Genomic DNA, 12,175 nt, shown 5'->3' on the forward strand with positions numbered 1-12,175 from the left:
ATTTCTTGACAGTGCAAAGAGCAATAATAGGCAATAACCACAATAAGCTAGTTGTCTTTACAGTTCAAGCAGTTAAAACAAAACAAAAGATGATTGCTGATTGATTATTACCTTTTGCTCTTGTGCATATCCAATATTAGCTATAATCGTAGCTACCAGCCATGCTATATATACACTCACCGGCCATGTTATTAGGTACACCTTGCTAGTATCGGGTTGGACCCCCTTTTGCCTTCAGAACTGCCTTAATTCTTCGTGGCATAGATTCAACAAGGTGCTGGAAACATTCCTCAGAGATTTTGGTCCATATTCACATGAGTTACTGTTGCCTTTCTATCATCTTGAACCAGTCTACCCATTCTCCTCTGACATCAACAAGGCATTTTCCTCCACAAAACTGCCGCTCATTGGAATTTTTCTCTTTTTTGGACCATTCTTTGTAAACCGTAGAGATGGTTGTGCGTGAAAATTCCAGTAGCTCAGGCCAAATACTCAGGCCACATTGCCTTGCACCAACAACCATGCCACGTTCAAAGTCACCTAAATCCTCTTTCTTCCCCATTCTGATGCTCGGTTTGAACTTAAGCAAGTCATCTTCACCACATCTAGATGCCTAAATGCATTGAGTTGCTGCCATGTGATTGGCTGATTTGCAATTTGTGTTACCAATCAATTGAACATGTGTACATAATAAAGTGGCTGGTGAGTGTATAAGTAGCACCCTCCTAATTAGGTGCTAGATCTCCTACAGGGGAGTTGCTTGTGATTACTTTGTCTGCTCTGAGTTTCACAGGCTGTAGGTTTGACTGCTTCCCCCTGTCTTCTGGATGGTTCTAGAAAGTAAAGGGCTGGGAGAGTCTGAATATTTATGTGGCCCCAGCCAATCCCTGGGGAAGGATGCCCAGTCGGTGGCTGGGAGGGAGTAAAAATAGTCTGAGGCCTGGAGCAGCAGAGTTTTCCAAGAGGAGAGAATCCCAGCCTGTAGGGCTGTTGCCCTTCTGGGCAGTCTAGCTTTACTTTTGCATTTCTCATTGAGGTCCCAGCTGTGTTAGCTGGGGGGGGGGTCTATTCTACTGAACTTTGTTGGAACTGATCAAGGGATTTCTTTTGGGGATCTGGTCTGGAGAGTCCATGGGAAACATGTCTGGCTGATATTGGAAGGAGACATCCAAGTATCTAGGGACATTTGTGAGTACAGACCAGTGCGTGATATCCCAGTGACTGTGCTGCTGCTAGCCCACTGGAATCATGGTCAGCCTGTGCTTAAAAAAGGGACATTCCTTATAGTGTCCCTGTGTAGCTGAATTCATCATTTGCTGCTGCAAGGACTATGCTAGGAAGTTTGAGGAAGTGAGAGGTGTCCTCAAGTTGTTACTTTGCCCTACAGGAGTTTCCCATAGCTACCCTGCACCTACCCAATTTCAAGTTTAGTAAAGCTTCAGAAAGGGGATATCCTTAGACTAATCATTGAGTCAGAAGAGAAAAAGACTATATACCAGGCTACTAGTGCACTAACTGGGGAAAGGACCAAATCAGCAGGCCCTATCAGGGGTGAGCGCTACATCTACAGTATATCATGATTTTCTCTAGTCTCAGAATTAATTTACATCAGACTATTTGTTCTAACCTTACCAGCATATTCACATGTCGAGCCAGTATATCCAGGACAGCATTTCCAGTCTAAACCGGTAATAAATTTTCTTTTTATTTCATAAACTGGTCTCTGAGCAAGTCTGTACCTGTAAAACAAACATCTACTTAATCATGGCTGCTTTTCTGTTATTTAAAAACAAAATCCTAAAATGGGACATCATCAACACCACGTTTTTAGTTGTGTTTGGAGTAAGGCATGGTTTGGTGTTTTTTTTATTGTTGTTTGTGACTCCAAAATAGAGATCTACCTCTCTGTTATAGGCATACTGTGACAATTGGACTTTAAACATGACCTGAATTTTCCACTCTCTGAAGTGATTTCTCCAAGATAATATACAAAAAGGCCATTCAAAAGAGAGGAACCAGAAAGTTCCAAGTAGAGTGACTGTAGGACCAGAAGTAGATCTCCCCATTGTCTTCTACACACTACTGAAACATCAGAGGGAAGTTGTGCTTTAATTTACAACTCGTTGTGTATATACAATACTTCAATATAACTATAGAATCAATATGTTAGATACATATTCAGAGACTCTAAAAGACCTCTGTGTTTTCATATTATTTGTCTACAAACCAAGGTTTTGGTGTTTACAAAGGTGACAAGTTGTCATCTTTTGTAAACTGAGGGGGTATCCTCCTGTGCTTCGTATGGGTAGGTCCCTAACTACTAGCTGCAATCACTCAACCTCAACCAATAAGTCATAGATAACATACATTAAATAGTGAAGCGCTCCCAAATTATCTAAAACAATTCCCTCTGTGTATAACTAAAATTACCAACTGAACTTAAAATGATCAATATTATACGGTGATAAAAAACTTGAAATACATAAACACCTCTCATATATATCAATTACTCTTGCCTTTTAAAAAAACTGTGATAAAAAACCATAATAAATCCTCAAATATCAGTGATACATCACTTAACATAATAATACATAATAAATTGTGACAAATCGTGATAAGTGTGAAGAACCTATAAATCAAAAACAGTGATTCTGTAACAAATAATGTAATACATATATCCTGTGATAAACCTATAGCAAAATGAAATTGGATTGCTACTTGATACTGTGATAAACAAATGAACTCAGTGTCCAAAAAAACTCAAAAAGTCCATGCAAAATTTGTGAAAAACACTCTGTGATCTCCACTTCTAGTGCTCAAAAGGAATCCTCCAAAGGCTGAAATGCCTGCTCACCTCCCCTCCTCGACCCACACAGGGCCACCAGGCAAAAACTCCCCTCAAAGGCAATCCTTTCCTCCAAATAGCTCAGCAGGGGACCTCTGGACTTCCACTCCTCCTCCTCTCACCTCGTCATATAGGACACAAACAAAAAGCTTCCAATAGTATAATACCATTTATTTAGGAGTAATTCGGCATAACAAACTTATTCCCACTCACATGTAGTCTTTGAATACAGCGCTTTCCACCTCACATCATGGGTGTATTCTCATTCACATACAGGGAGGGAAACAAATATGGCCGCTACGTCCGGACAAACGTTCCCACGTGACCGGAAGTGACGTGATCTCGAACTGGGAATGGCGTTCCGACGCGTTGCGTCACGTGCGTCGTGACTTCATCAGGGTACCGCCCCCCAGAGCCATGATTCCTTTATATAATGGATAGTCAACCCACTAACCCTAATCAGAGGGCGGGCTCCCGGCGGCCATTTTACCGGAGTCCGCACTGCTAACCTCATCAATAGAAGACATCCCATCCAAGCACTCAATCTGCGCTATGAATAGGTGCCATCGCTTCCATCATATAGATATCAAAAACGAATATAATACTCCCCTTAAAAACATATATAAAACATACAACTATTTATTAGTATTATATTAAAACCCACATAATACCCCTCTTTATTATTAATATATCAATCTCATTAGTTTTAGTAACAGAGGAAATAATTATAAATAAGACCTAGCAATAATATATATATATAAATGTGAATACAGATCCTCCAATCTGATATAAACAACACCTACAAACAAGTTTTATATATGTGTATATCATACACATATATCCATAGGAATATATATATATATATATATATAAAAATATTTTTAAGAAATATTTTAAAATTGTTTACTTTTATCTAATAAAATTCAAATATTAAAATATTAAAAATTGGCTCAAGGCCCTAAATGGCTTATTCTACATTATTCTCAAAAAAACTAAAAAACTACAAAAATCTATTTATTTGAAACCCATGTCCTAGAAACAAGTGGATATGTGGTTAATTGGGTCATACTACGCCTCGCCCAATCACACCATATATCTATATTGAAAAATCCATACCCAAAACTGATTGCCAATAGGTCATGTGAATAAACCCATGATCCGAGTTTACAAATTACATAGCGTATATCATAAATCAATCTCTACAATATAACTAAAATATATTAAAACAATTATATATATATAAATGCACAATCTAAGAAATAAATTAAAAGTCACTAATAAAACAATTTAGATCAAATTCCACATTTAATCCATATGGTGCCTGCGTACGCATAGTGTAGATCCAACGGGACTCAGCTTGACTCAAAGATTTAACCTTACTCCCACCTCTCCAATGTTTTGTATATTTCTGAATCCCCCAAAATTTCAAACCTGACGGATCCTTACTATGCTGCTTTAGGAAGTGTTTAGACACACTGTGTTTTGGGAAACCATTTTTTATGTTCTGAACATGTTCCCTAATACGTTTCCAGAGTGGTCTCTTCGTCCTTCCGATATACTGCAAACCGACGTAGCGGCCATATTTGTTTCCCTCCCTGTATGTGAATGAGAATACACCCATGATGTGAGGTGGAAAGCGCTGTATTCAAAGACTACATGTGAGTGGGAATAAGTTTGTTATGCCGAATTACTCCTAAATAAACGGTATTATACTATTGGAAGCTTTTTGTTTGTGTCCTATATGACGAGGTGAGAGGAGGAGGAGTGGAAGTCCAGAGGTCCCCTGCTGAGCTATTTGGAGGAAAGGATTGCCTTTGAGGGGAGTTTTTGCCTGGTGGCCCTGTGTGGGTCGAGGAGGGGAGGTGAGCAGGCATTTCAGCCTTTGGAGGATTCCTTTTGAGCACTAGAAGTGGAGATCACAGAGTGTTTTTCACAAATTTTGCATGGACTTTTTGAGTTTTTTTGGACACTGAGTTCATTTGTTTATCACAGTATCAAGTAGCAATCCAATTTCATTTTGCTATAGGTTTATCACAGGATATATGTATTACATTATTTGTTACAGAATCACTGTTTTTGATTTATAGGTTCTTCACACTTATCACGATTTGTCACAATTTATTATGTATTATTATGTTAAGTGATGTATCACTGATATTTGAGGATTTATTATGGTTTTTTATCACAGTTTTTTTAAAAGGCAAGAGTAATTGATATATATGAGAGGTGTTTATGTATTTCAAGTTTTTTATCACCGTATAATATTGATCATTTTAAGTTTGTTATCTTTTGTAGGCTTCAGCAAAATGGCGTCCATCTGCACACAGACACTGACTCCCTGTTGCATGAATGTGAAAAAAATCAGTAAAAGATGGCTTCATCTCCTGTTCTCCACCTATAGAGAACTCCTCAGATATGTTTCTCCATTTTTAGAACTTAATCATTGAGGTCTAACATAGAGGTGTAGATTAAGCAACACCACCCTAACATATTTCTCCAGGTGAGTGAAGGGTTAGCTTCAGGCCAAGTACTGGGTCTTCATTGTTCCTTGAAACCCTGGGGTGAGGTGGGATAATGTAACAATTTAAAAGCTCGTTTGGATGTCAAACTACTGTTTTCACCTGTAAGTTGTGAGTTTTCCACTTCTTCCCACAGAGAATCCACCTGCATGCAAGGCTACATAATGATGCCTTATGATCCCTGTAGTGGGTGCTTTGTAGGAATTCAGAATCCAGTCCACTGGCGTAACTTGCGAAGCTTTCAGATGCCATGGTAATGCAGGTGGGGGAAGAGCTCATTGTGATTATTCCATTTAGATTAAAGAATGCTTCAATACAACTCAATAGGAGATGGGTGAACATGGCAATTTGCAGTGTAGTGGCTCCTTAAAGTGTATGTTAAGCCAAATCTTTTTTACTTTTTTTTTTTAGCTGTAGATAGAGAATGGTTAAAAACAAATATTTCCTTTATCCCACCAAGGAGATTTTCCTTCAGTTCCTGTCCTCGAGATGGTAAATGAAATAGCACCATGTGCCCCATTCAAGGATTTTCTTCACCTCTTGCTCTGACAATTTTTTTAAAATTTCCCCTCACTTTCATTCTTACTGACAATGACATATAAAGAGGTAAATGTCCCCATCTGAGATACATATAGCAATACAAACTTGACAAAGGGTCTAACCCTTTATTTTTCCAAGCTAAAATAAATGTTGCCTTTGCATACACTTTAGGTATATTTAAATATTAAAGTTCCAGGATTTCCATTTCTATACTCACATAGTCTTTTGACAGTCTGGGGTTCCAAAGGGACAGGGCTGCTGAGACCTTATCACATATTTCTCCGTTCTGCATAAATCCACATATGATACCACTTGGCTTTTCACCACTGAACACCATTTTCTAGTTAGAGAAAAAAGAATACGTTGATAAAACATGCATGCATTACCTTGCAATGAACACGTCACCTTTTACTCAAAAAGAACTTCATGAAAGTGTACCTCCAGCTTAATTTTTTTGAGTTTGAAATAGAATGGGCAAGGATTAGAAAGGGTCCCTTTCGGGTTTATACCGCTCTCTGCTGGGGCTCTATCCATAGATTGTCCTTCACTTACTGATTCCACCAGACAGGGGGTGAGTGAAAATTTCCAACAACACACACAGAAATAAAACCCTGAACTCCTAGCCCTGTTGAAAACTAGAGGAAATGTTTTTGGTGGAGTTGGGCTTTAAAGTGGAACTAAACTCTGTCAATGAACATTTTTTTTTTTATGTTAAAAGCATTTAACATGGATAGAGGCCGCAGGATTTGGCCAACATTGATTATTTTTAATCCTTATGCCTCTAGCCTTAGCTAATAAATAGGCAGGGGCGTCCCTAGGGTTGGTGTCACCCAGGGCGATAACACTTGGTGACACCCTCTCCGACGATCCCTGCAGAATGGATCGGATCTGCGGATTGAGCATAATGGATCGGACTCTGATCCATTATGCTCCCCAATCCACAGATCCGATCCATCCTGCGGGGATCGTTGGCTTTCTTTACAACTTACCTTTTCGTGAAGCGGGTCCGGTGTCACCCCGTATAGGTTGCATGCCAACGATCCTCGCAGGATGGTTCAGATCTGTGGATTGAGCATAATGGATTGGAGTCCATCCTGCGGGGATCATCAGCATGCAACCTATACGGGGTGACGCTGGACCCACTCCATGAAAAGGTAAGTTGTAAAGAAAGCCGACGATCCCCACAGAATGGATTGGATCTATCCTGCGGGGATTGTCGGCTTGCTTTACAACTTACCTTTTCATGGAGTGGGTCCGGTGTCACCCTGTGCGGTAGGTGTCACCCGGAGCACCTGCCTCGGGATGCCTTTGTAGATAGGAAAGTATATTATTGTATATTTACTTGTTTTAACCTTTTTTTTAACATTTCTTATATTGCATCCTGGTTTCTGGCCTAGGCCAAAAATTATATCATACATCCCAGGAGTTTTCATAGACCTTTTATTTTCTTTCATCTGGGGAAAGAGGCTTTCTCAGCTACACACACCCTCCTGCTTGCTTGCCTACGCCAAGGACAGATGAGTTCCAGGAAGTAAATGCTACATTATCTGCCCTTACTCAAGATGGCCTCAGCTTTGTTTTCAAAGGGATTTCTCACCAAAATAAAGAATGGAGACATGGATGGATGGGTGAGTTTGTTTTGATTATTAAAAATGAATTAAATAGCATTTTGTAGTGCTCAGATACAGTTTAATTCTACTTTAATACTTATGTAAAGGTAATACTTTTTCAGTTTTGGATAGAGTTTGGAAGATTTTTGGTGATGTAAGATGTTTGTTGTGGCCTGTGTTCTTACTTCCTGTTTACATCTTCAAGGCAGGAAGCAAATGGAAATATCCCCGGCAGGATGCAGGCCACAAAAATGAACCTTGTAGGTGTTAAACTTCACCTACTCTATCCAAAATATATTAAAAAAAAGTTTTGGTTTATACCTACAATTTAAGAAAAGCAGTTAAAATTCACCCTGGAAATAAGCCTAGCCTTTTACCGTATGTTTGACCAAAAATGTGGGTAGTTCATTGCATTTGTTTGCATTTCCTAGACCTTTACAGTAGTATTGTGTGATATAAAAAATTGTAACTACCACTATTTTATTTTTTAGGGTGTCTGCTTTCATAAAATATGTAATGTTTGGGGGTTTTATTTAATCTTCGGGCCTAAAATGATTTTATAAATGTGTGCAAAAAAATGCAAAAACAGCTCTGGCAGCAAAAGAGTTAAAGGATAGGTTCACCTTTTGGACAAAAAATAATAAATGCACATTTTTTTTCAGGTAAAAAAAATGTGCATTTATTATTTTTGTCCAAAGGAGCCTGGAAAGCATCGTACCAGTGATCAGTAGATCGCTGGTGCCATGTACAGTTGTGACCAAAATTATTCAACCCCCAATGCTGTAAAGGGGTTTAGGGACTATAGTGTACATTTGGAATTGTATTCAGAATCAAATCCTACAAGGACGTTGTAACTACCCAAATGCAACTAAAATGACATCAATTGTTTATGTAATACAGTAGTAAATGGTTCTTATGTGGTTTCTTCATTGCCACAATTATTCAACCCCTTAAAGACTACCACTCTGAAGAACAGAGGTTCATACAGGTGCTTTCCATCAGGTATTGAAAACACCTGTGGATGTCACCGAGCAGCAATCAAGCATAATAAGCACCAATTAGGCAGCTTTAAAATGACTGTGATACTCAGCTCCTTCTAGACATTTACTGGTGTGGTTACAAACATGGTGAAGGCAAGAGAATGGTCCAGGAAGACAAGAGAAGAGGTGATTTCTCTTCACAGGAAGGGCAATGGCTATAAGAAGATTGCAAAGATGTTAAACATACCAAGAGACACCTTAGGAAGCATCATTCGCAAATTCAAGGCAAAGGGCACTGTTGAAACGCTACCTGGTCGTGGCAGAAAGAAGATGCTGACTTCGACTGCTGTGCGCTACCTGAAGCGTAGAGTGGAGAGAAGTCCCCGTGTGACTGCTGAGGAACTGAGAAAAGATTTGTCAGATGTGGGTACAGAAGTTTCAGCCCAGACAATAAGACGCACACTGCGTAATGAAGGCCTCCGTGCCAGAACTCCCAGGCGTACCCCCTTGCTGTCTCCAAAGAATAAGAAGAGTCGACTGCAGTATGCCAAAAGCCATGTGGACAAACCACAAAAGTTGTGGGATAGTGTTCTGTGGACTGATGAAACAAAATTAGAACTGTTTGGGCCCATGGATCAACGCTATGTTTGGAGGAGGAAGAACAAGGCCTATGATGAAAAGAACACCTTGCCTACTGTGAAGCATGGTGGAGGGTCAATCATGCTTTGGGGCTGTTTTGCTTCTGCAGGTACAGGGAAGCTTCAGCGTGTGCAAGGTACCATGAATTCTCTTCAGTACCAGGAGATATTGGATGGAAACGTGATGCAGTCCGTCACACACCTGAGGCTTGGGAGACGTTGGACCTTTCAACAGGACAATGATCCCAAGCATACCTCCAAGTCCACTAGAGCATGGTTGCAGAGGAAAGGCTGGAACATTTTGGAGTGGCCATCGCAGTCACCAGACTTAAATCCGATTGAGAACCTCTGGTGGGACTTAAAGAAAGCAGTTGCAGTGCGCAAGCCTAAGAATGTGACTGAACTGGAGGCCTTTGCCCATGAAGAATGGGCGAAGATACCCGTAGATCGCTGCAAGACACTTGTGTCAAGCTATGCTTCACGTTTAAAAGCTGTTATAACTGTAAAAGGATGCTGTACTAAGTACTAAGATTGAATGTCACTTGGGGGTTGAATAAAACTGATAATGCTGTGAGCACAGAAAAGACATTTGTGGTTATTTCATTATAACTGTTATGTTATATTTGTCTGACCTACAAGTGCCTCTTTAATGTAAATGTAAGCAAGATGACTGAATGATCAAAAGCAATGTCAAACTGGCCAAAACACTCAATTTCAGTGGGGGTTGAATAATTTTGGTCACAACTGTAGGTCTCCTGCAGACCTGTCAGAATATTTGCTTGTCATACGGGATGTACAGGCAAGCATATATACTGACAGGAAGCTTCACTTAACTGCCACTCAGCTCCACTGCGCTGTGGTAGTTAATTGAAAACTACAAGCCCACATCACTAAGGCTTCTGGGACTTGTAGGCACTCATTCACAGAATTCTGTGAATGAGTGACGCAGCCATGCTGGTGGAGCCTTGTATGGCCACGCTGTTCTCAAATCTGATAGTACGGGGAAACTTCTACCCGTACTATCTGTCAAAGGGAGGGGGGAAGCGAGCATGGCTGCGACTATGGGAACATGTTACATGTTCCACCCTAAAAACGGGTGGAACATCCCACATGGAAGAAAAATATATTTGAAATATATTTAAAAAATATTCTTCCCAAATATATTTGACATATATTTGAAATGCTACAATTTTGGCCATATTCAATATATATATATATATATATATATATATATACACTGTATGTTTAAATGCGTTTTTATTACATAATATATGAAAAACATTTGTAAAAATGCATTTTCAAATATACTGTATGTCTTTAAAAGTACAAATCTACATTTTTGGAAAGCATTTACAAATATATGTAAAAATATATGTTAAAATTACTTTTTTATATATATTAAAAAAATCTGAAGAATATATTTAAAAAAAATATTTTAAAAAATATATATTTAAAAAATATATTCTTTAGATTTTTTTTAACATATAAAAAAGACATTTTAACATATATTTTTACAAATATTTGTAAATGCATTCAGAAAATGTAGATTTGTATTTTTAAGACATACAGCATATTTGAAATGTATTTTTAAAAATAAATGTTCATATATATTTTGTAATAAAATGCATTTCAACATACAGTATATATATATACATATATATATATATATATATATATATATATATATATACATACACACTGTATATATATATATTATTTTTTTCTAAATATATTGTGAAATATATTGAATATGACCAAAATTGTAGTATTTCAAATATATGTCAATGTATTTGGGAAGAATATTTGTAAAATGTATTTCAAATATATTTTTCTTTCATATGGAATGTAACATGTTCCAAAGGTGAACCTATCCTTTAAACATATTTTAATGCAATATAAACGTTCACTATAGTAAAAATTTAGAGATGAATGTTAAATGTGCACATAATAAGGAAATACAATATAAAGAAAACACTATAGATCTCCATGAAAGTAGTTTACATAATAAGTGTTTCTTGTGGTAGAAGTTACATATGAAAAGGATAGCTATGAACAAAGCTTGGGAAAAATTAAACTAAACATCTTTTACTTTTTTTTTAAGACGTGTCTCATCGGACAGACCCAGATTTAAGCCAAAGAAAATATTTCACTGGTCTCATAGGAAGGTCGGTGGTTGCTTATACGATGTGTTTAAATCACTGTGTTTCACCCACCACCCAGCTACCAGCAGGAACAATGTTAGGAAGTGGGGGTTGTTTTAGAGGTCATTGTATGCTTACAATTACATTCATTTTCTTCACAGTTCCCAGCAGATAATCACGCTCCTTGGGTTCAATGACAGCAGGGTCTATATTAAAACTGAGGTGTGTGCAGATTCCCACGAAAAAAAAATTGTTTTGTCTCTACAAATGTCAGTGTGGAACTGATCTACTTAAATGCAAATATGCGGTAATGCATTGTGCATACCAAGCAGGATCTTTCTTACAATTTATGATCATTTATATTTAGTATCCATTCCTGGAATATGAGGAAAAGCATGCTTTCTGCTTTATCATGTGGGAGCAGAGAGGATAGGTCTCATGACAAATCTCTACTGGGATATGGCAGGCACCATAAAGCAGCATATATGAGGGTTCTTCAAAATGTTTCTGCATATTTTTAAACATATACAGATATGGATAAAAGTGTGAAAATTTTTGAAGACCCTTCGTACTATTGTACTTTAATGTGGAAGTAAACTTTTTTATCTTCTACCTGCAGGTAAGCTAATAATAAAGCTTACCTGTAGGTAAAATGAAATTCTCCTAAATCTGCACCATTTAGCAGATCCCACATGGAAGAAAAATATATTCAAAATATATTTTAAAAATATTCTTCCCAAATATATTGACATATATTTGAAATACTACAATTTTGGCCATATTTAATATATTTCAAAATATATTTCAATAAATATATATATATATATTTATTGAAATATATTTTTAAATATATTAAATATGGCCAAATTGTATATATATATACACACAGTTGTGCTCAAAGG

The 12,175-nt window shown here is 37.7% G+C and overlaps 1 protein-coding gene across 1 annotated transcript in view; it reads right to left on the reverse strand.

Annotated features, from left to right (window-relative positions):
* The window catches only part of MMRN2 (multimerin 2), a 73,397-nt gene that overhangs the window by 29,686 nt on the left and 31,536 nt on the right, over nt 1-12,175 (reverse strand). Inside the window, exons 2-3 of the mRNA XM_089676497.1 lie at nt 6,122-6,244; nt 1,633-1,739 (exon numbers count right to left, since the gene is read on the reverse strand). Coding sequence (XP_089532623.1) covers nt 1,633-1,739; nt 6,122-6,244 — 230 coding nt within the window. The remainder of the gene's footprint in view (nt 1-1,632; nt 1,740-6,121; nt 6,245-12,175) is intronic.

This window comes from Staurois parvus, unplaced genomic scaffold, assembly GCF_062004578.1.
Source record: "Staurois parvus isolate SC_StPar_1 unplaced genomic scaffold, SC_StPar_1.0 ptg000170l, whole genome shotgun sequence".
Classification (NCBI taxonomy): domain Eukaryota; kingdom Metazoa; phylum Chordata; class Amphibia; order Anura; family Ranidae; genus Staurois; species Staurois parvus.